Source organism: Callorhinus ursinus, unplaced genomic scaffold, assembly GCF_003265705.2.
Source record: "Callorhinus ursinus isolate GAN/ISIS: 27379988/994484 unplaced genomic scaffold, GSC_fseal_2.0 scaffold23, whole genome shotgun sequence".
NCBI lineage: Eukaryota > Metazoa > Chordata > Mammalia > Carnivora > Otariidae > Callorhinus > Callorhinus ursinus.
The window spans coordinates 7,991,117-8,016,638 of NW_027397085.1; the positions used below are offsets into that span (position 1 = coordinate 7,991,117).

Here is a 25,522-nt window from a genome sequence, read left to right on the forward strand (position 1 = left end):
CATAATGGCACCTACTCTAGGCCAGAAGCTCACTGTGAGGTTAATTACACTACTTGTAAATCTACACCTACAGGCTTTATCAGTTTCACAGCCATCCCCCAGCAACATGAAGGGTCTCGCACAGCAAGTGAGATCGCAGAATTCCTGATTTCAAAGTCTTCTCGTTAAATAAAAATGTATGTGGCTAGGGAGTGATCAACCAGCAATCTTCCCCAACCATTAATGAGATCTAGCAGTTACAGGCAAGGACAGACAGCTCTGCTTTATATCAATAACATCATTCACTCTTACCTCAACTTCAAAACCAGCAACAGGGAAAAAAAAACCCTTTTTTAGAGCGAAAAAAATCAATTTAACGTTTCTCCATTAAACCAGCAAGAGAAAAAAAGCACTTTCAGCTTAGAAGGGGGAGAAGATCCTACCAGCTCACAGCCTCACCCCTCTCCTCTTCCAAGCCTCCATCAACAATGCAGAAGATCAGTCTCCAGCTTTGGGAAACTGTTAAATTTATTTATTTTAAAGCAAATGGTACAACAGGAACTGATTTTCAACATATGTAAATGTTCATTTTTAAGACTCATTCTATCTGAAGGAGGAAGATGCTACTTACGGTGTTGATTTATAGGAAGACTCTGGATACAACCGCTTGTCATTCACTTTACCATTGGAAGAGTAGGCCATGGGACTGTCCACTCTCTCCACATATTCAGAAGGGGGGGGAGGCATGTCTTGTGTGCCTGCAGACACGTTCTTAACCTAAAGAAAAAGCCCCAAGGAGACACAGTTATTACTGAGCCTGTAATTTAAAGGGGAAGGAAATGGAAGAAAAATATCACATATAAAATTACCTAATACTTATTGGTCTCATTAAATATTTTTAACCTGCCTCGTTATTGTTAGTGTTAACAATCAAATCAGTATTCCTACCAACACACAAATGACGCCATTGTTAATTTAACAAGTCCAGAATCACAAAGAAGGAAAAAAAAATCCCAATTACCTGACTCATCCTGATGTGACCAGGCAGAATGATTATCCATTGCTCTACCCCATATACAAGGAGTAATCTCATTTTATCTAGGCTGGGTCTGGGTTCAGCAAAGAATTTTCATTTCTTTCTCTCTTTTTTTTTAATTTTATTTATTTGATAGAGAAAGAGACAGCGAGAGAGAGAACAAGCAGGGGGAGCGGCAGGCAGAGGGAGAGGGAGAAGCAGGCTTCCCGCGGAGCAGGGAGCACGATGTGGGGCTCCATCCCAGGACCCTGGGATCATGACCTGAGCTGAAGGCAGACGCCTAACGACTGAGTCACCCAGGTGCCCCAAGAATTTTCGTTTCTAACAAGTTCTAAGGTAATACTTATGCTGCTGTCTGGGCACCACACTTGGAAAACAACTAAACTAGGACAAAAGACACTGGTTCCTCTTAATCCATCCACACTAAAATGTTAAAACCACAGAAGAAATTAAGAAGCTCAAACTAACTTCTGCTATAGTTCTTTAATAAGAGATTTGTTTATTCTCCCTTAACATACATTCTCAATGGCTCTGTTCTTAACACATCAACCCAGTATCAGAAAAAAACAATCTCATTTAAAATGGGCAGAGGACCTGATAGACGTTTTTCCAAAGAAGACAAACAGATGGCCAACAGACACATGAAACCATAAAAAACTGATGAAAGAAACTGAAGATGACACACAAATGGAAGGATATTTCATGCTCATGGATTGGAAGAACCAATATTGTTAATATGTCCATACTACCCAAAGCAATCTACAGATGTACTGCAATCCCTATCAAAATACCAACAGCATTGTTCACAGAACTAGAATTATACTGAAATTTGTATGAAGGCACAGACTCCAAGCCAAAGCAATCTTGAGAAAGAAGAACAAAACTGGAGGTATCACAACCCCGGATTACAAGATACACTAAAAAGATAAAGTATTCAAAACAGTATGGCACTGGCACAAAAATGAGGCACACAGATCAATGGAACAGAATAGAGGGTGCAGAAATAAACCCACACTTAATATGGTCAATCTATGACAAAGGAGGTGAGAATATACAACTGGGAAAAGACAATCTCTTCAACAAATGGGGCTGGAAAAACTGGACAGCAATATGCCAAAGAATGAAACTGGATCACTTTCTTACACCATACACAAAAATAAACTCAAAACGGCCTAAAGACCTAACTGTGAGGCCTGAAACCATACAACTCCTAGAAGAAAACATAGGCAATAATCTCTTTGGCATCAGCTGTAGAAACGTTTTTCTAGTTATGTCTCCTGAGGCAAGGCAAACAAAAGCAAAAATAAACTACTGGAACTACCCCAAAATAAAAAACTTTTGCATAGCAAAGGAAACAATCAACAAAACAAAAAGGCAACAAACTGAATGGGAGAAGATATCTGCAAATGATACATTCAATAAGGGATTAATATCCAAAAATACATGAACTCAGCATCAAGAACAACCAAATAATCTGATTAAAATGGGCAGAGGACCCGACAGACTTTTCCCCCAAGAAGACAAACCGATGGCCGACAGACACATGAAAAGATGCTCAACATCACTCATCATCAGGGAAATGCAAATCAAAACCACAATGAGATATCACCTTTCACCTGCCAGAAAGGCAAAAATGAAAAAGAAATAAAAGACAAAACAACAAAAAACCCCCAAAAGACAAGAAATTGGTAAAGATGTGGTGAAAGAGGAACCCTCAGGCACTACTGGACAGAATGCAAACTGGTGCAGCCACTGTGGAAAACAGTATGGCGGTTCCTCAAAAAATTAAAAAAACAGGCCATATGATCCAGTCATTCCACTACTGGCTATTCGCCCAAAGGAAACAAAAACACTAATTCGAAAAGATATATGCATCCCTATGTTTATTGCAGCATTATTTACAATAGCCAAGATATGGAAGCCACCCAAGTGTCCAATGACAGATGAATGGGTAAAGAAGATGTGATATATATGGAATAATTATTACTCAGCCACAAAAAAGAATGAGATCTGGCCATTTGCAACAACATGAATGGACCTAGAAGGCATTATGCTAGTCATATAGGTCTACCTGAGTCAAGTAAGTCAGATAGAGAAAGACAAATACCATATGATTTCACTCATATATGGAATTTAAGAAATAAAACAATCTGAATAAAGAAAAAAGAAGACAAAAACCAGACTCTTAAATACAGAGAACAAGCTTGTGGTTGCTCAAGGGGACGTGGATGGGGGGATAGGCAAACTAAAGGGGATTAAGAAGTGCAAACCTCCACTTACAAAACAAGTCACAAAAATGAAAAGTTCAGCAAAGAAAATATAGTCACTAAGATTGTAGTAATGTTGTTTGATGACAAACGGTGACTGTACTTATCATATGAGTAATGAGTAATGTATAGACTTGTGGAATCATTATGTCATACGCCTGAAACTAATATAACATTGTATGTTAATTATACTACAACTAAAAAAGAATGAGTGGAGGGGGTCACTGGGGAAACTACTTTGTAAAGTTCTTTTTACTGTCCAGTAAGATGACAAGGTATCATATTTAGCACTGTACTTTGATGGGCATAGTAAAAACTCAGAAGATGCTGGATTCTGAAATTAAAGCCAGCAGATCTAAACAAAGAATTTTTATAAGTATTTGAAGGTGAAAGCAGACTTTTAATTGGATTATTTTGCTATTAAATACTTACAATTAAGTTCAGCATCAATACAGTGTATTTCCCTGCAACACACACACTTTACGCCTTGTTTTCCATTAAGCACAGCATTAATACATGATCTACTCCTTTCCTATCATTGCAGTAACACATACCAAGATTTTATTTACCCACCACTTGAAGTACATAAGGTATTCTTGATTGTTTAATAGTCCCTCAAGCAAGAAAGGAATGGGATCATTTCCTTCGGAAAGTAGAGTTTAGCTGCCACTGGGAAACCAGTGGGTGGGTTGCAAGGGAGTGTGCTTAGATGTCACTACAGCGGGGATGCGGGGGGTGGGAGCCATTCTTGGCTCCCACTGGATTCCCTAGGACCTGACACCACTGCCAAGCTTCACAGGCAAATGCTCTGCCAAGTCAAAGGTCTATTCTTATTCTGGACACTTCATCAGAATTTAAAAAGACTTCCTTTTCTTAAAGACCCATTTAACACTTTTCCACGTTTTTCCTCTTCACAACTTGAACAGAGGATGCAAAGCTCTACTGTTCTGGCAAACCCGAAATCAAAACCTTACAAAAAAGGTACCTGCATGTCCTTGCAGACTCGTAACTGCCTGGAAGGGAATGTCCTTCCCCCTTCTTTGCCAGCTAATACTTAATTAGGCTTCAAGTTTTGGCTCACTACCAAGTAGTGGCCATGCCAATACCCCCCGGAGGCCTTCCACACGTCTCTGCTGAGTGAGGCAGCCACCTGCTCTCCCTATCTCGCTCAACACCTGTGCACACAAACCTCCCACCGGAGCACTTAGACACTGCCAAACAATCGTTCCCATCCAGAATAATGGCTTGCTCCTGTCACTCTAACTTCAGGGGGCAGTGGACTATTCTAAAAGCTGCCTGCCTACAATGTGCCAAACAATGAAATGACAGATCATTCGGTAGGCACAGCCTTACAGGTAAATACTATTATTCCCTTTTTAGAAATGAAGAAGCTATGACTCAGGGAGCTAGACACCTTTTCCAAGCACCTACACTTAGGAAAAGGTTTTGCAGGACTGAACTATATGGCTCACTCAAAAGCCTCTGCTACGATCCACCACCTCTCCCTGGGCTGTCTCCTACCTCTCTCTGGGTCTCCAGAGCCCAGCACGGTATCAGGCACAAATCAGGAGCCCAGAACTGGCTGCATAAAGGTGACCCCATTTATTACTGCGGTACTTCTACGCTGTGTATATCGAAACATCTTATCAAATGAGCTGCTCTGAGCTGACCTTCAGCTCTTCAGAGTCAGCAGAACTGGACTGGCCTGACCCCTAACTTCACCCACCAGCACAGGGCTCCAGTTTCTTAAACCTTTTTGATGCATATATACAGAAAATTCCAAGGCGCTGCATGCTTTGGCAGAACGTATACTAAAGTTAGAACAATGCAGGGAAGATTAATTACTAACATGGCCCCTGTGCAAGGATGATATGCAAATCTGATGCACTGCAGATTAAAAAAAAAAAAAAAAAAACCCAGCCAGACTCAAAGATGAGTAAGAATCAGCCTTTGTCCTTAAAAGGAGCTTAAAAATCTCAAGACAGAGGCAAAATATGTTTGTAAAACAAAGAGTGAGGTATTCTTTTCCTTCCTATGCTTCACTTTTCCCTTAAGAAGCTAAATTACTACTTTTCTCATAGTACCAGTGCGCAGTATAAACCTGCTGCACCCCAGTGGGGACTGACCAGGTGTTAGTAACGTAGACACAGAGTCCTCAGGCTGTGTTTCCTGGTGGGAGCAAAGGGATTTCTGAGCAGCACTGGTATTATTGATTGGGTCCCCAGCCAGCCCACAAAACTTGATGATGTAGCTCAAATTCTTGACAATAAGCAAACAAAACCCACCATTCTAATAACTGTAGTAAATTATTAATACTCAACAGCAAATGGTGAACAGTTTTCAAGTAACTTGAGAAAAGCCCTAAGCGATTAGGGTCAAAAGAAAGCAGAGTGAAAACATGAAGTAAAAAACGGTCTTTTAAGTATTTTTAAGATTTTATTTATTTGGGGCGCCTGGGTGGCTCAGTTGGTTAAGCGACTGCCTTCGGCTCAGGTCATGATCCTGGAGTCCCGGGATCGAGTCCCACATTGGGCCTCCTGCTCGTCAGGGAGTCTGCTTCTCCCTCTGACCCAGTTCCCTCTCGTGCTTTCTATCTCTCATTCTCTCTCTCTCTCTCTCTCAAATAAATAAATAAAATCTTTAAAAAAAAGATTTTATTTATTTATTTGACAGAGAAAAGAGAGCACAAGCAGGGGTAGCGGCAGGCAGAGGGAGAGGGAGAAGCAGGCTCCCTGCTGAGCAGGGACCCCCGATGCGGGGCTCAATCCCAGGACCTTGGGTTTAAGTACTACGGGGAAAGAAAAGTTTGAGGGCCAGAGTTGCTGCTCTGAAGCCCAGTGGAGCCTCCTCGGGGCCTGGCTGGAGGGCTGATCTCGTACTCCCACCCCAGGGCCTTCAGCGGGGAGGAGACCCAAGTAAAGCAGGGGAAGGGGTGGGGAAGGGGAGGGGGAAGGATGCTGCAGGCAGCAGAAATCCACACAGCGGGCCCAAGTGGCTTCCCTTAATTGGCTTCTGTTTGAGGAGGTGCTGGTCCCAGTGGTACCCCATCCCATACCCAGTCTTTGTGAAAGGGAAAAACAAGACAGCAGAAGGAAGGGGATGCCTGGGGGGCTCAATCAGTTAAGCATCTGCCTTGGGCTCAGGTCACGATCCCAGAGTCCTGGGATCGAGTCCCGCGTCGGGCTCCTTGTTCAGCGGGGAGTCTGCTTCTCCCTCTCCCACTCCCCCTGCTTGTGCTCACCTTCGTGCTGACGAATAAATAAAATCTTAAAAAAAAAAAGGAAAAAAGGAGGGACAGACATGGTAAGAGGCTGAGGAGATAACATACCTCTAACCAACTAAAGAATGACTCAGACTCACTCTTGAGACTAACTTCAAAAAGGACAAGTACTCACAACGAACACGTTTAAAGAATACAAATAGTTAATTTAGGGTGATACATAGGAAAGTTTCACTAAGATTCATACTCCTATCAAGAAAGAACTAAAGTGTTTCTGAAATGTCAAAATGAAATACATTCAAATAAAATAATTTCAAAAGATATTCACAAGAGGTAATTACAATGAGGACAAATTTTTATTCAAAATTTAATTATATTTGGGGCACCCGCCTTGGGCTCAGGTCATGATCCAGAGTCCTGGGATCAAGCCCCATGTTGGACTCCATGCTCCAGCAGGGAATCTGCTTTTCCCTCTCCCTTTCTGCCCCTCCCCCTGCTTCTCTCTCTCTCAAATAAATAAATAAAATCTTTTAAAAACCTCAAATTTAGGGGCACCTGGGTGGCTCAGTAGGTTAAGCGTCTGCCTTCGGCTCAGGTCATGATCCCAGGGTCCTGGGATCAAGCCCCGCATCGGGTTCCCTGCTCCACAGGAAGCCTGCTTCTCCCTCTCCCACTCCCCCTGCTTGTGTTTCTCACTGTGTCTCTCTCAAATAAATAAAATCTTAAAAAAAACCCTCAAATTTAATTATATTTACCAGAAGTGTTGATTACGCACTTGTGAAAAAATCTTGGTAACAAATAACATCTAACACTCCTTGCAGAGTTAATAAAAACATCTTATATCCCTGTGGGGTATCAAAAGGCAAACAAAAGGAGTGGCTCCAGAGCAGGTGTCCTCCCAATGACTGTCCTCCCTGCCCCTCCTCACCTGGATCCAAAGCATCTCCACTATCATGTGCGCCTATGCTACGGGCTTCTGAGCAGCCTCCCCACCCCGACTTCAAGTCAGGGACTGCACAAAAAGGTCAAGAAAGTTTTAGGTCGCTTTGAAAGAAAAACTTCTCTCTCCCAAAACCAAGTGTGGAGAAGAAACTTCTCTCCATGAAAATCAAGGTCATGTGGAATTAGTACAACCAAAAAAGAGCAATGACAGCCATCCCCCATTTTTCTCTTCGCCCCGTCTTCATTCCTAGTTCATACAACACAGGAAAAAATTCGGGCTACACCTGCATCCAAGTGGTGGTAGCAATGTGACAAAAGTCATCTACTTCTAAGAACGAAAGGGAAAGTTCATCTGTTTGAGTATCGTCACATGCCTACAAAACCTGACCTTGTTTGTTGCTCACCACTGCCTGGAGAGATAGGATTATCTCCATTTTCAGATGAGGAAATTGAGCCTTTATGGTTAATCTGCCCAAGGTCACATGGTAGAGGGAGGATTTGAACCCTGGTCCACCTGATTCCAAAGACAAACTCTTTCTGGCACAACTAACTGCCACCTAGGTCACTTAAATATGGCTGGAGGTACTCCTATTGTCTAGGTACTCACTATTCCCTGTAACAAAAGGGACCATTCTCATTGCCTTAACTCCTCACCACACCCTAACGGGATATGACAGGAATCCATTTTGGAGAGTTTTACTTGCCTATTAGACTAGTGTTGTTAGAGTCAGCTTTTTTTTTTTTTTAAAGATTTTATTTATTTGAGAGAGAGAATGAGAGAGAGCACGAGAGGGAAGAGGGTCAGAGGGAGAAGCAGACTCCCCGCTGAGCAGGGAGCCCGATGCGGGACTCAATCCGGGGACTCCAGGATCATGACCTGAGCCGAAGGCAGTGGCTTAACCAACTGAGCCACCCAGGCGCCCAGAGTCAGCTTTTGACAGAAAATTACTCTGGATTAAACAGGCTTGAAAATTAAAATGAATACGTGATTTGTCACCAGGTGCCTCTGTTTAGATCAGAGTGTAGGAACACCCCCCTCAAAAGGGAAACAGAAAGGCTTTTCCTGCTTGGTAAGTTAAGTGGAGAAAATACATCAGACATCAGAGGAAGAGCACCATAATCTCAAAGTACCATCTCCAGTTTTTACCACCTGAGGTCCACCTTCCCTGGCACTACAAATTCTCAGAAGAGTAAGTGGTCCAACTTGTTTTTCCTGTTTCCTGTTGTTTTACACTCACAGATGCTCCCTCAACAAGAACCTCAAAACTGCCTCGGAAAGTACGGTCAGATGTTTCTCCACCCTTAGTTGGTTGAAAGCAGATGCTCTCCAGTGAACTAATCCCACAAATGAAGAGATGGTGGACCAGGCTTGAGCAAATCTAATTAATTTATTTTAATCAGATAGCTCTGAGGTTTTAGCAAACACAAGGTCCCCTACCCAAATGCACATTGCCCACAGGGAATTATTAACACACACCAGCAAAGGGGAATTCTGCAGCTCCCTAAGTTTCAATAGTTGTTCGAAGTTTGGGAGGGGGAGCAGTGTAGAAACCTCATGCTCAGTCTGTGATCTCATTCAAGGTCACCTTGTTCTAGAAATGGAAGTCCTGGTGCAGACTCATGTATCTTGTGTCAGCACACCCCCACAGGTGTGCCATAAGGCACACACACCTCAGTCCTCAGAGTCTGTGGTCAGTCACCATCTGGGGATCCAAATCCCCTTTAAGTTTACTACTCTGTACAACAATACCATTTTCTAAGTATGCTGTGGTGTGGAAAAGGCCTAGCCTTCCCTCAAAAGCTCTCTGGGGTCACAGTGCTACAGCTGCAGCTTGGTTCTACAGAACAATGGTTCTCAAAGCATGGTCCCCCCATTGGTAACATCAACGGTACCCGAGAACTTGTTAGAACCACACATTCTCATGCACCATTCCTGAGAATGAGAAACAATGCGAGTGGGCCAACAAGCTGTTTTAACTCGCCCTTCGCGTGATCCTGATGCTTGCTAAGGTTTGAAAACCGCTGAGCACATACTTCCTCCATGTCACAGACAACTGTCCCACTTAGACCATGGTAACTACGGTTAACATTCATTGCAGTGCTGGAAACGTAGGCATCTCTGCTCTCAGACAGCCACAAAGACACTGATTAGCTCGAGCACTTTCTGCCTCCCACCTCACCATTCATCACAACTCCCTGAACTGGCTCTCCACCATGCCCTGGCCTGTGGTGCTGGGACAGACGGGGCTTTCTGTACTCCACGCAGTTGGGTGCTAAGTCAGTAGAAGAACAGGGCACTCCTACTTTTGTTCCATTTTGTTCCCTCTGAGGCCACAGATAAAAGCAAAATCTTTCCTGGGGTGAGAACCTAGGATCCGGAAAGTCCGCAGCCCACAGGACTGCTTGTACATTAAAGAATCTTGGTCCTGGTTGAAAATTAAAAAGCTGTTCCAGTTTCTTCAGATGTCTAATGCTGATCACCAGTGCCACCCTGTCCCAGAGTCACCTGCCCCACACCCACCTGCCTCCCCACTCCCGGGTGCAGGGAGGTTAACAGGCAGAGCCTGCCTGCAACCTGCAGGAGAGCATTTGCTATTTTATCTCTTGTGGCAAGCTTACAAATCATGGGAAGATTAAGTTAATGAACCAACATTAAATGTATTTATATTTTGGGTACTCTTACCCAAGCTTCCTTATTCAAGCTCGTCATTGCAAACATGGACAAATTATCACTCTAGCTAAAATTTACTGTGTGTTAATAATTATGTGCTGGTTTCGAGCTAAGCCCTTTAATCATTACAGCATCAGCTTATCTGTAGATAAAACCTTTATTTAATTTACATATGAAGAATCTATCAAATGAAAAGACAAAACCACCTGGGGCAAGGTGATTACCTTCAGCAGAGTCCAAGGAAGCCAAAAGTCACCCAATGGTGATCACAAAGGACAGGGTCCAAGATCTCCATCAGGGACCCCGTCCCTTTCTCTACGTTCAGCCAGATCATCCTCACTAGTTCCTATCCTGACAGGTAAATGCTGGAAACAATGCTACATAAATGATGCATCACGATGTCAAACCTTAAAAACTTCTAGAAATGAGACTACCTAGTTAACTAAGTTAGTCTTTAGATTTAAGTATTTCTTACTTAAAAACGGGATCTTACTTAATAAATTTCACTTACTACTTGGTAACAATGGAGAAATGAGGATGGCATGTTCTCTCCAAACTTAAGTCTATTCTTGCTTCTGATATAAATTAAGTAGCATAGGGCGCCTGGGTGGCTCAGTTGGTTAAGCGACTGCCTTCGGCTCAGGTCATGATCCTGGAGTCCCTGGATGGAGTCCCGCATCGGGCTCCCTGCTCAGCAGGGAGTCTGCTTCTCCCTCTGACCCTCCCCCCTCTCATGTGCTCTCTCTCATTCTCTCTCTCAAATAAATAAAATCTTTTAAAAAAATAAATAAATAAATAAAGTAGCGTAACCAGAAAAAGTACAAATTAGGAGACATGCAGAAAATACCCGCTGAGAACTGGATATGCTGGTTTGTAGCAGAAAAGCACTTCACACATGTATAAATCTCATTTTAATCTGTTAGTTTTATTATGTAAGTACTGTTTTCCCCAATTCTACTGGCAAAGAAAACTGAGGCTCAGAGGTTTTCAGAGGAAAAACAGACCAAAATCTACAAGTTATAAGGCAAACACAACACTTGTCCTGCTGGTTGTGAGGACAGGTTTGAGACAAACTGTTGAAGCCCTCTGCAAACCTGTTTCCCCTTCTACAAGAAGGGTGCCCATCCTGTCAGGACTGCAGTTAGGATAATAATAATGTATAAAGTGGCTAGCCTAAAATGAATACTTGGGAAATGCTGGTTCCTTTCTTTTACTGTGATTTTTTTTCTTTGGCTTTGTTGCCAAAATTCAGATGTGATGCTTAAACCTGAGTTTTGTTTTTTTTTTTTTTAAGATTTTATTTATTTATTTGACAGAGAGAGACACAGCGAGAAAGGGAACACAAGCAGGCGGAGTGGGAGAGGGAGAAGCAGGCCCCCCGCTGAGCAGGGAGCCCGATGCGGGGCTCGATCCCAGGACCCTGGGACCATGACCTGAGTCGAAGGCAGATGCTTAACAACTGAGCCACCCAGTTGCCCCTAAACCCGAGTCATCTTAATGTACTACACTGGCAAGAGCACTGAGAAAGCAATCTCAGCAAAAGCAGCCTACACCTGACTCACCAGGTCACCACCAAGCCACCATCTTGGTAGTGTGTCCACGGGCAGACCCACAGCTGCCTGCACGGAAGGTCACCAAGGCAGACTGGAGGACCCCACCCTAAGGTCCCAGACTTCAGTCAGATTGTTTCACTTTACCAGAGCCAAATAAAAATTTATTCACAGGAACACCTGAAACTGAGGTGCTGAGGGGTGCCTGGGTGGCTCAGTTGGTTAAGCGTCTGCCTTCAGCTCAGGTCATGATCCCAGGATCCTGGGATCCAGCCCCACATCGGGCTCCCTGCTCCTCAGGGAGCCTGCTTCTCCCTCTCCCTCTGCCCCTGCTTGTGTTCCCATTCTCTCTGTGTGTCTCTGTCAAATAAATAAATAAAATCTTTAAAAAAAAAGAAGAGAAAAGAAAAGAAAACTGAGGTACTGAACTTCTAGTTACTATTGCTCCGGAACACTGTAGGTGTCAGTAAAAACGAACCTCCAGTGCACACCTCTTACAATCAACGCTTTGATATTTACCATAGGCGTGGGCTTTTCCAACGCCAGGCCCCACTGATATGTATTTACTCAAGAGAAAATGAGTATGTATATCTTGATATTTATGTTTATGAACTTCTGAATGCACAGGAGGGGGGAAGAGAGATTTGAACACAAAGATCAACATGAAATACTCATCTTCACGGGCTACTGAATATTAGTCCTTCCCAACTCAGCTCTGGCACCCAAGGCTGAAGAGTGCCCCCACTTGCATTGTCGGTGTTCTCTCAGGACATGGCTCCTTAGACCATGGTCCCCTGCCCTGGTAAGAAGCCCAACTCAAGCAGGGGCCGGAAGGGATCTGAGCAGCATGACACCCTCCCGGGAGAAGCCGGCAGAGTTCAGAGGGGCACCAGGTGAAGCAGGCACATTCAAAGCTGCTCAGAATCCCATCCTAAGCTATTCAAAAGGCACTTTGAATTTAGACCTGGCCACATGGCCAGAGCCATCAAGAATCAGAGGGCAATTATAATTAATCCATGTTGTCTACAGAGCACTATTTCTCTAGAAACCACCTCCCTACTCCACACAGTACTGTGGGAAGTACCATCTGCCATACTATGTTACAAGGGTCCTCCCATGAGCACCACGGGTTAGTGTCCCCCTGACCCCAGTCTCATCAGGGCCCCTTCCCCAGGCCAGTCTTAGAAAAGCACTAACATGAAAAATTCAAGAGCTCTAAGTGGCTGCTTTCTGCCCCTCTTCTCCAATAGAAACATGAAGCCTACCCAGATAGAAGGAAAACGAGAAAATAAATCATAATGGTGTTTAAATCCCTGATCTTAATTGTTCCTGATATCCGGCCATATCCCGGTCCTCTGTGGCTAAGTTGTTGAAGTTCTAAGTTATCATGAATCACCACCCAAAATCTTGCAAATAAATTCCTCTTTTTACCTATACTAAGTTCTATTTCTGTCACCTGTAATTAGGAAATTGCTAATTCATTCAACATCAAAATTCTTTCTTTTCTGTACATTCAATTGCTTTCAATATCCCTGGAAGGCACACAACTATCCTTTTACTGGTCTGCATTTTCTCAGATACATCTCACATCAGTCTTGAGAAAGCAGATGAGATAATATGGCCCTATTTTATAGATGAGGAACCCAGGGTCCAGAAGAGTTAATCTGTTTGCCCAAGAGTGCTGGAATTTAGGACTCAAAACCAGAACTTCAAAGTCCTGTGCCACTGTCCCTATACCAGGCATCCATCTCCAAACCAGACCTCTTTCACATATATTGGTTAAAATCAACAGAAACCACCTGCCTAAAGTCACAACAAAGGCAGTGAAGCTAGACTCCAAACCCTGGTATGGCTTCTTTTTTATAGGTCCCACAGTTTATTAATTCTTCTGTTTGGAACACATCAAAAGTGTATATAAACTCTATACAACAACAAAAAAGAATGTTTTATCTGAGTGGAGTTGAGCTAATACACTGCTTCTACCAGACAAAGGTAGAAAAGCCACCATTAGACATAAAGAGTAGACGAAAGGGGAACACCAACAATCCTATCAGGCTGTTTAGAACAAACTACAAATGAAGGAAGTGTCTCCTCTGCTCATGGCAATGCACAAACCCAGTAGTGCCTGGTTTTCTAGCCTGTACACATTGCTCAGAGCATCAACAAGGAGGTAGGTCGGCTCCATATGAGAACATCTGAGGGGATCTCCTCTGATCCCACTGGAACCATTAGCTGATTCCCAGCACTGAGAAGCACCTCAGTCCCAAGGTCAAGACAATAATATGGCCCTAATCACCATCTTACCTAATTGAAGCAGGGAAGGCACCTTGGAGCTAGTTCACCTCTGGGGGCAGGTGAGTGGGAGAGCAAAACCCACAAAGGGTAATTAACTTAGACTTAATAATTCTTGGGTGGGCTGGTGGATCTGTAGGTGTCGATTTGGAAACAGATAAATACAATAAGAAGGCTATGCATGGACCAGAGGTGACAATGTCATGCAGCAAGATTTAGGATTAATTTGTTTCTGTGAACCTGAAGTCCAATTAAAAAAGAAAGAGAGAGGGGCGCCTGGGTGGCTCAGTCGTTAAGCGTCTGCCTTTGGCTCCGGTCGTAATCCCAGGGTCCTGGGATTGAGCCCTGCATCGGGCTCCCTGCTCCTCGGGAAGCCTGCTTCTCCCTCTCCCACTCCCCCTGCTGGGTTCCTGCTCTCACTATCTCTCTCTGTCAAATAAATAAAATCTTAAAAAAAAAAAAAAAAAGTAATCATTAACGTTTCCCTAAGAGCATGCTGGTATGGAAATGATCAATCAGGGTACTAGTCCTGGCTTTATCACCTACTATATAACCCTATATATGTAAATTAAAAAATGCTCTCCACTTATATAACAGCAAAGTTAACTTCAACATCAATTTTCTCCATTTTCAAAAAAATTACCATATACTTAAAGAAAATTACCTAATAACTTTTCTTTAAAAGATTTTATTTATTTTAGAGAGAGGGAGAGAAGAAGCAGACTCCCCGCTGAGCAGACAGCCCGATGAGGAGCTCGATCCCAAGACCCTGAGATCATGACCTGAGCTGAAGGCAGACACTTAAACAATTGAGCCACCCAGAAGCCCCGACCTAATAACTTTTTACACAATTATTCTCGTCAAAATTAGTTCATAAAAGGAAGAATAACCCAGAGAATTGACTTTCATCAAAAATGTAAAAATTTTAGAGGATTAAAAATTCAGGATGGCGGGGCACCTGGGTGGCTCAGTCGTTAAGCGTCTGCCTTTGGCTCAGCTCATGATCCCAGTGTCCTGGGATCGAGTCCCGCATCGGGAGCCCGCTTCTCTCTTTCCCTCTGCCTGCCCCTCTGCCTACTTGTGCTCTCTCTGTGTCAAATAAATAAATAAATAATATCTTTAAAAAAAAAAAGTGAACAAACCAAAAGAAAACTAATAAGCCATGCTATAAATCAAGTAATTTAAGAATACAAACCAGGGGCGCCTGGGGGGCTCAGTCGTTAAGCGTCTGCCTTCGGCTCAGGTCATGATGCCGGGGGTCCTGGGATCGAGCCCCACATCGGGCTTCCTGCTCAGCAGGAAGCCTGCTTCTCCCTCTCCCACTCCCCCTGCTTGTGTTCCCTCTCTCACTGTGTCTCTCTCTGTCAAATAAATAAATAAAATCTAAAAAAAAAAAAAAGATTCTCTTCCTCTCTCCCTCTGCTCCTTCACCACTCCGTACCCCCCCTCTCCCTAAAAAAAAAAAAAAAAGTATGAAATCAATAATGAAGAAAAGGAAAATAATTAGGAAGACATTGACCTTTTTGATATGGAACAATTCAAAAGTTCATCTGAGAAAATTCTTCAGAGAACATTAAAAAATATAAGAGTAAAATTTATCTGAATTTCCATTAAAAAAAAAAAAAGGATTGGGACACGTAGGTGGCTCAGTTGGTTAAGCTTCCGACTCTTGATCTCAGTTCAGGGCTTGATCTCAGGGTCATGAGTTCAAGCCCTGTGTTGGGCTCCACTCTGGGCACAGAACCTACTAAAAAAAAAAAGAAAAAGAAAAAGAAAAGGATATAAACCTGTTAGAAGTCATTAAGCAGGCCCAACGGAAATGGAGAGGAAGGAACTTTCACTTTTAATTTTTTTCTGTATTTGTGTTTTGTTACAATAAATTTGTATTGTTTTCATATTAAGACCTTCTTCCAGGGCGCCTGGGTGGCTCAGATGGTTAAGCGTCTGCCTTCGGCTCAGGTCGTGATCCCAGGGTCCTGGGATCGAGTCCCGCATCGGGCTCCCTGCCCCTTGGGAGCCTGCTTCTCCCTCTGCCCCTCTCTCTCTCTCTCTCTCATGAATAAATAAATAAAATCTTTAAAAAAAAAAAAAAAAAGACCTTCTTCCAAAGCACCACAAACAAAAGCCATTATTTTAAAAAGTCAAAAATTGAAAAAAAAAAACTTAATACTCAGCAACAGGGATTGGCCAAATACATGTGTGCCATGGAATGTTACTAGAAAAGGTATGTGGTACCAGAGTTTCAAACATCACTGCTGGTTGTATAAATTGCTTTAAAAGGCAATTTCAGTATTCAATTTCTCAATATTTATCAAAATTATATATATAAATTATACATGTATACACATATACACAAAATTATACGTGTGTGTGTGTGTGTGTGTGTGTGTGTGTGTGTATATATGTATGTTCTGACTCAATAATACTCTGGAAAACCTATCCTAGAGAAGTATGTAACCAGACAGATGCACAAGGTATACACAGTTTTTAAAATCCTATCATTGGGGCGCCTGGGTGGCTCAGTCGTTAAGCGTCTGCCTTCAGCTCAGGTCATGATCCCAGGGTCCTGGGATCAAGCCCCACATCGGGCTCCCTGCTCTGCGGGAAGCCTGCTTCTCCCTCTCCCACTCCCGCTCCCCCTGCTTGTGTTCCCCCTCTCGCTGTGTCTCTCTGTCAAACAAATAAATAAAATCTTTAAAAAAAAAAAAATCCTATCATTGACGGTAATATTAAACAGCAAATGTATGTGGCACCTGAGTGGCTCAGTTAAGCATCTGCCTTTTGCTCGGGTCGTGATCCCGGGGTCCTGGGATGGAGCCCCACATCGGGATCCTTGCTCAGCAGGGAGCCCGCCTGCTTCTCCCTCTCCCACTGCCGCTCCCTCTGCTTGTTCTTTCTCTCTCACTGTCGAATAAGATCTTAAAAAAAAAATAAATAGCAAATGTAACCATCAATGACACTGGTTGCATAAAACATGTTACATCCATACCAGGATGAGGCTATGAAGTGGTAAGGAAGTTCATCACAAAAGGTTGTAAAGCTCAAAGGGCAAGCTACAGGCAGAATGGTGTGATCAGTACACTTTTGTATAATTAAGCAGGGAGTCTATTTTTCTTTGTTTTATTTTCACAAAATAAAACAACGAAAGGGGGTGTCTGGGTGGTTGTCAGTTGAGGGTCCTATTCTTGGTTTTGGCTTGGGTCATGGTCTCAGGGTCCTGGGCTTGAGCCCATGCATCAGGATCCCCATTCAGTGGGTAGTCTGCTTATCTCCCTCTCCCCCTCCCCCACTCGTGCTCTCTTCAAAATAAGTAAATAAATCTTTAAAAAAAAACACACAATGAAAGGAATCATAAAAAAACTAAGAAGAGTACCTACAAGAGTGGGAAAGGGTAGAGAAAGATACCTAGAAATGAGCAAATGGGAATACAAGGATGGAAAGGAGAGATTTCCCCAAAAACCTGCTTTCTAATTTTATTTTTTAATATTTTTAAGTTTTAATTTTAATTCCAGTTAATTAACATACAGTAGTATATTAAGTGTACAATGCAGTGATTCAAGACTTCCATACGACACCCATAAATATAAATTTTGTAATATAACTTGAAGTCTGGAATTGTGATGCCTCCAGTTTTTTCTTCTTCAAGATTGTTTTGGCTATTTGGGGTCGGTCTTTTATGGTTCCATACACATTTTAGGATTGTTCGTTCTACTTCTGTGGAAAGTGCTGTTGGTATTTGGTAAGGACTGCATTAAATCTATAGACTGCTTTGGGTAGTATGGACATTTTAACAATATTTGTTCTTCTAATCCATGAGCATGGAATGTCTTTCCATTTCTTTGTGTCAACTTCAATTTCTTTCATCAGTGTTTTATATTTCAGAGTACAGGTCTTCCACCTCTTTGAGAAAACCTGTTTGTTTTTTAATTATAATTCTGACCACAGGTTTTTTGGTTTTTGTTTTTTAAGTAGGCTCCACACCCAGCATGGAGCCCAAACCAGGACTCAAACTCAACAGTCCTGAGACCAAGACCTAAGCCAAGATAAGAGTTGGCTACTTACCAGACTGAGCCACCCAGGTGCCCCACCTTTTTGTTTTTTATTTTTTAAAGATTATATTTATTTATTTGACAGAGAGAGACACAGCGAGAGAGGGAACACAAGCAGGGGGAGTGAGAGAGAGAGAAGCAGGCTCTCCACTGAGCAGGGAGCCCGATGTAGGGCTCAATCCCAAGACCCTGGGATCATGATCTGAGCCAAAGATAGATGCTTAACGCCTGAACCACGCAGGCGCCCCTCCATAGACTTTTTAAAAGGGGATAATTAGGAAAGTTTCTACCTTGCCAAAAAATACAAAAATTAAAAGTTATCATACTGACAGCCTCAACAACATAAATGAATCTCACAGATACTATGTTAAGTGGACACAAAAACACACATTACATAATTTCATTCATATGAAGTTTTTTTTAAAGATTTATTTATTTATTTATTTATTTATTTATTTATTTATTGAGAGAGAGAGAGAGAGAGAGAGAGAGAGAGAGAGAATGAGAGAGAGAGAGAGCACGAGAGGGAAGAGGGTCAGAGGGAGCAGCAGACTCCCTGACGAGCAGGGAGCCCGATGCGGGACTCAATCCTGGGACTCCAGGATCATGACCTGAGCCGAAGGCAGTCGCTTAACCAACTGAGCCACCCAGGCACCCTCATTCATATGAAGTTTAAAGAACAGGCAAAACCAACTGATGTGACAGGGTGATAGTTACCAATCAAACAATAATGAGAGGCGCTACCATCCTCTAGGGGATACTGAGAAAGGGCATGAGGAAACCACGGACACTGGAATAAACTCTATCTTGATCTGGGTGAGTTATGTGTATGTATAAAAACTCACCAAGCTAGGCAACTGGTGTACCTACTGTACGTTACTCTCTACATACAGATATACATTGTACTTGAATAAAATTAAAAGTATCAAAAAATGAGGAATATTTAATGATGTGATAAAAAGCTTATAATGTTAAATCCAAAAGTAGAACTTCACACTGAGAGGGAACATTATCGTACTTCTGATTTAGAATAAGAAGGGGGGGGGATTAAAGAAAATACACCAAAATGGTACCTCAGGGTGGAAGAATTTTCTTTATAGTTCACTGTAGTTTCAAAATCTCTAGTTACCAAACAATAAATTTTAAAAATACATAAATATATGTTATTTTTAATTTAAATTCAGCTAGCCAACGTATAGTACATCTTTAGTTTTTGATGTAGTATTCAATGACTCATTAGTTGCGTATAACATCCAGTGCTCATCATATCATGTGCCCTCCTTAAGGCCCATCACCCAGTTACACTATATATATATATTTTTTTTTTTTTAAAGATCTTATTTATTTCAGAGAAAGAGAGTGTGAGAGAGCACACGAGTCGGTGGGGAGGGGTAAAGGGAGAAGCAGGCTCTCCGATGAGCAGGGAGCCCAATGCCAGGACCCCGGGATCATGACCTGAGCCAAAAGCAGATGCTTAACCAACTGAGCCACACAGGGACCCCAATATATATATATTTTTTAATTCAGAAAAAGTACCAACTAGATCTGGAATTTGAGGACATAACAGAAAAAATAACATCTGCAAATTTATTAAAAGAACCTTCAAACATCTGATATACAACAATGCTGGTACAAACTTAAGTGACTGACTACAAAGGACCAGGTTAACACCCACAATAGTGTGCAAACACCGCCTGCTTATTTTATAAAGTACAAGATATCCAGAAAGGGGAAGGGGAAAAAAAAAAAGCAACAACCCTAAGACTCCCTAGGAAGGCAAAGAAACCATGGTGCTGGAGATTCAGAGACAGGAAATTACAGAGTTGTACATTTTCCCACACATAATACCTAAGGGCTGAAGCCTGCTTAAAACTCTTAAGACACAACTTTTGAGGTGCCTTTGCTCTGAAGGTTCTGATCCTAAAGATTTTAAAAATCCAGGAAAGGCAGTAAGATCTAATAAAATAATGAATGTCTAGGCCTACCCTAATACATAGGGAAGAAGGAAACTAATTTTCAGTAGCTAATTGTTCCTTTAGTAAGTCTTTCTCCCCCCGCCCAACAAAAAAAACATTATTAGCTATATGGGGAGTATCTTATCTCAGTCCCCTACAATTCAAATTTTATATTTTTATTTATTTAACTTTTTGAGAGTGAGGGAAGAGCAGAGGGGGGGAGAGAGAGAGAATCTTTTTTTTTTTTTAAGATTTTATTTATTTGAGAGAGATACAGCGAGAGAGAGAACACAAGCAGGCTTCCCACTGAGCAGAGAGCCTGATACGGGGCTCGATCCCAGGGCCCTGGGACCATGACCTGAGCCGAAGGCAAACGCTTAACAACTGACCCACCCAGGCACCCTGAGAGAGAAAATCTTAAACAGGCTCCACGCTCAGTGCAGAGCCCCACGTTGGGCTCAATCTCACAACCCTGAGATCATGACCTAAGCCGAAAATCAAGAGTCGGAAGCTTAACCGACTGAGCCACCCAGGAGCCCCTAGAAGTCAAATTTTAGTCCTTACTTAGCACAAGTAATGAATGCCAAGTTTTCTTTCCATTATTTTAAGTGAAGATTATTTTTATGGTATTAATTTCTAAAAACCAAAAGGAAGAAAAATCACTAATCCACTGTCTGGCACTTTATATACAGCATCAAACATTTTCACCTGGGCTATCGTTAGGACTTGGCCGACAGTTAGGCAGTCAGGGTAGGGTCCCCAGCAAGAAGATACGGAGTCAGGACAGCTAAAATAAAACAGCACTGACATCCTGTTCTGCAGCTTACACAGGACCTCACTAACATTCTGTTTTGCAGCCTTTGCAGAAATGATTTTTGCAAAACGACCTAAAATAAGACAATTAACCACAAAGCATTTGTCAATATCACCAGCAAGGGGCAGTTAAGACATAAGCTTCCAGATGTCAGTAAGAAAAAAAGACCATCAGCACAGAAACATTAACCTAACAGGTAGACAAATATGTGACCAAAGCCCTGATTGGCACGACTCAGCAAACCCTGATTGCTTAAGATAGCTCCACAAAAGAGGTCATAATAACCCCTAAACTTAGAAACTCCAAGGGCAACCCACTGAGCCCCCCTCCCTTTCTGGGAGCTTTATACTCTTGCTCAATAAACTTTGCTTTGCTGCCCACCACTATTCATCTGGTCTACCTCTTCATTCTTGGAAGTGGTGTGACCAAGAACCACGGGCATTAAGGGGACTCAAATCCTGCCACATTATATTATCAAAGGGACAGAGGTGTTGAGCAGAATGGAGCAAAAGAGCACAGAAAGGAGAGTTGTGGAAGGAAACAGAAGAAACAAGAAAGAGGGACTGAGTTCAGCAAAGTAAACTTGGGCAGGTAAGGGGAGAATGGATGGAAAAGCAAAATAACTGTGGCTAAAATCACCTCCAAATAGCTTATTTCAATAGCATTTTTTAGGCAGTGGGGAAGCTAAGGGAAGAGGAAGAGAGATGAGAAACCAGGCAGGGCTGGGGCACCTGGATGGCTCAGTCAGTGGAGCATGCGACTCTCGATCTTGCACTGGTGGGTTCGAGCCCCACACTGGGTGTAGAGATTACTTAAAAATAAAATCCTTAAAAAAACAAAATGATAAATTTAATAAATAAATAAATAAAAGTAAGGTGCTTTCTGCTTCACTGTCATTATCATGTCCATAAATTATTATGGCTATATTTTGCCCAATTATCAAAAGCACCTAGAACTGATTAAAACCGCAAGACAGTAAAATCAGATGAGAGGCCAAAGTTCACTGGAACTCTAATATTACCAGCACTAGTCTCTCTTGAGTTAGTTTTTTTGGTGTGGTTTTTTTTAAGGCTCTCGAAACCTTGAACAAACAAATCCAACAGCCAGTGAAAACTGACACACCCAGAAACTCTCAGCAAAACATTTACGTCATAGTTCACAATAGATTGTCCTATTCCATCTACAGGTGGCCTTGCCTGGAGCTAAAGGTTGAAAGAAAACACCTTCACACTTTATGGAGGAAAAAGAAACCAAGCAGGCCTCAAGGCAAGGTTAGGAACGTAGGAACTCCACTCTCAGTGGTGTGTACCCACCATACGTTCTGATGTTCCTAAGACTGTTTCCTTTTGGCTCCTTAACTAGAAGAAAATCTCATCTAAAGTTCTAGATTTCTTAAAATCAGGCATTCACAGGGATGCCTGGGTGGCTCTGTCAGTTAGGCGTCTGCCTTCGGCTCAGGTCATGATCCCAGGATCCTGGGATCGAGTCCCGCATCGGGCTCCCTGCTCAGCGGGGCGCCTGCTTCTCCCTCTGCCTGCCACTCCCCCTGCTTGTGCTCTCTCTCTTTCTCTCTCACAAATAAAATAAAATAAAATCTTAAAAAAAAAAATCAGACATAACAGAATGCCAGAGCTATGGGAGCCTTCAAGATGACCAATGTCTTTATCCCTGACCTGACCAACAATCCCCACCCTTTGCGCTCTTCCCTCCACTCCCACTGGCTAGAACAAACCTGTGTCCAGGTTTCTCAACTAACCCTCATGGTAAGAAGTCAGTCTGCTCAAAGAAACCTATGATGGCAGTTTCTGAGGATGTTTCCAACTGCTTCCTAACAGGGTTTCTGAGAAAGTCTCACTTCAGACATCTCTGAAGACATGTTAGGTATCAGTAATATATATTTCCCAGATATTTTTAAAGAGAGGAACTTCCTAAGCTTTCAGCAAATCACATCTACACATACTGGTAGAAATAACAATACAGTATATATAAAAAAGGGAATTGCTCTAATCTCTTTGCCTCACTGAAGTATTTCATAAGTATCCATGCAGTCACTGTAATTTGCTACGCTGTTATTGATGTAAAAACTTCAGAAGTATGGCACCTGCTACCACTCCAAAAACACCCTTCTTAACCCAAGACAGCAAGCACCCTAAGCAACAGTGTTCCCCTCCAAAATGACAACCAGGAAAACATACCGGGAGGGGGAGGAATGGTACTGTTTTGCAAAGACCAAGTTCTTTCTGCATGATTCCTTTAGAAGCCATTTCTTTTCAGTGCCTAAATACACTTCTTAAAAATGGAAATCTGAGGGGTGCCTGGGTGGTTCAGTCAGCTAAGCGTCCAACTTTTTTTTTTTTTTTTAGGATTTTACTTATTTATTTGAGAGACAGAGAGAAAGCACAAGTGAAGGGAGAAGCAGAGGGAGAGGGACAAGCAGACTCCATGCTGAGCATGGAGCCCAATGCCAAGCTAAATCCCACAACCCTGAGATCATGACCTGAGCCGAAATCAAAAGTCAGACCCTTAACTGACTGAGTCACCCAGGCGTCCCAGCGCCCAACTCTTGATTTGACTCAGGTCATGATCTCAGAGTCGTGAAATCAAGCCCCATGTCGGGCTCAGTGCAGAGTCTGCTTGAGATTCTCCCTCCCCCTCTGCCCCTCCCCCTCCCTGCGCTTGAACCCCCCCCCCAACAAAAATATAAAAATTTAAAAAAAAAAAAAATCTGGTTTTCATTTTGCAGTAAAACAATTTCCACTTATCATAGCACCTTCTTAAAGATCTGAGTAAAAACATGAGGGCACAACTTTTGCAACAAACAAAAACAGTAATTCTAAGAACATAGTTTCACAAAGCACTAAAGGTCAGGTTTAGAGACAGAAACCTGGTGTTTTAATAAAATACAGGACATTTGCTGATTTTTTTTTTTAACACTTACCCACTCTTCAACATTGGGGGGTTGTTCATCATAAATATGTTCCTTGTCCCACAAAATATTCGACTTGTCATACTGGTCCATCTTTCTTCGAGTTTTCACAGCAAAGAAAATTATTAAAGCAAAAGCCACGATAACCATGAACCCCAGTACAATCGCAATTGCCTAAAAAGAGATTAAAGATATTGACACAGATTTTAATTGTTTATCCTAATCCACCCTCAGTAAAAACCTAAGGGCCTACACTACATATCTGTGGTTTAATAGATATAAAACTGATACAGTTACATTTTAGAAATATAAAATGTTGGGCTGAGGCTAACAACACATACACAGCTTAATTCAATACTCAGAACAGGCTTACAGTTAGGTACTATCATTCCCTTTTAAATTACAGAAATCTAGTTCCAAAGCTTGAGCACCCAAGTGGCCTTATTTTTATTAACAGATGAAAATGGCCAGTAAATTAACTCAATCATCAGTATCCTTCTAAAGGGCTTGAAAAATGTTACTCAGAAATAGCTTTAAATACATAACCATGTTTATAATCTCGTTCATAACACATACTGAGCAAATGTTTTTACACTGAATGTAAATTCCAGTCTATAGAGGATCTATCTTACCATAAATTATGACATGATCTAACCAAGCTATAAATTAAGAGAAAATGGATGAGTGATTCATGTAGTCTGGCAGGTGGTTTCTGTTGGAGGAGTCTTTTGTGTACTCACAAGAAAGGGCCCTGTGACAAGGAAACCTTTGCCCCGACAGTTCTCCCAGTGTCTGATAAGTATGTTAAGTGGTCGACTGGCCTGGAGACACTTGAAAGTGAGGCAGTACCAGGACCCTGGCCTGGATTCTGCTCATCGTAACAGGAGGGTCTCTGTGCAGCCACCTAACAGTGATATCCTTTTTCAGTGAATACAGGTTTCGGGCACACAGAGGACTAAGAGAGATGGGGGTGTGGTAAGAGAGGAGCACCAACCCTCAGCCCTGTTTACCAGAGATACATCTGAATGCCAACAACAAATACTCTGAAATTCAGAGGGAAAACATTTCAGTCTTCAAAATAATGGTAGTTACTGGATATGATCTCACCCCAAAAGAGTGACTCATTCAGGTAAAAGAGAATTCCTGAGTCAACGTAAGGAGAGGAAAAAAAAAATTAGGAAAAAAAATTACAAATCAATCAGGAAAAAGATTAGCAACTTCACACCTATTAGCATGGTTAGAATCAAATAGACAAAACAATGCTGGTGAGCATGTGTAAAAAATGGAATCCTCACACATTTCTGGTAAAGGTAAAACAGAGCAACCAGTTTGGAGAACAGTCTGGCAGTTCCTCAAAAGCTTAAACACACAGAAGAGACATCCTAAGACCCTGCAATTCTATCCCTAGGTATATATATACTCAAGAGAAATTAAAACACAGATTCACACAAGAACCTGTACACAAATGTTCAGAGCATTATTCATAAGAGCCAGTATGGACATAGCCCAAATGTCCATCAATTGATGAATGAATAAAATATGGTATAGCCATACAATGGAATACTATGCAGCAATAAAAAGGAATTGATATAACATGCATGAACCTGGAAAACATTAATGTGAAATGAAAGAAGCCAATCATAGGGGCGCCTGGATCGCTTAGTCGGGAGTGGGGGTGGGGGTGAGCATGTGACGCTTGATCTTGGGGTTGTGAGCTCGAGGCCCACAATGGGTCCAGAGATTACTTAAATAAAACTTAAAAAAAAGAAAGAAGCCAATCATAAAAGATCACATACTGTGTGATTCTGTATATATGAAATA

The 25,522-nt window shown here is 42.1% G+C and overlaps 1 protein-coding gene and 1 non-coding gene across 8 annotated transcripts in view; one reads left to right on the forward strand and one right to left on the reverse strand.

The window, feature by feature from the left end:
• Nucleotides 1-25,522, reverse strand: part of OCLN (occludin) — a 56,019-nt gene that overhangs the window by 15,790 nt on the left and 14,707 nt on the right. For all 7 annotated transcript variants that reach the window (XM_025892828.2, XM_073905370.1, XM_025892829.2 and 4 more), the window contains exons 4-5: nt 23,714-23,875; nt 611-756 (exon numbers count right to left, since the gene is read on the reverse strand). In XM_025892828.2, coding sequence (XP_025748613.1) covers nt 611-756; nt 23,714-23,875 — 308 coding nt within the window. The remainder of the gene's footprint in view (nt 1-610; nt 757-23,713; nt 23,876-25,522) is intronic.
• LOC112839846 (U6 spliceosomal RNA) lies at nt 5,074-5,181 on the forward strand. Its single transcript, XR_003212303.1, has one exon. It is a non-coding gene; the product is annotated as a U6 spliceosomal RNA (small nuclear RNA).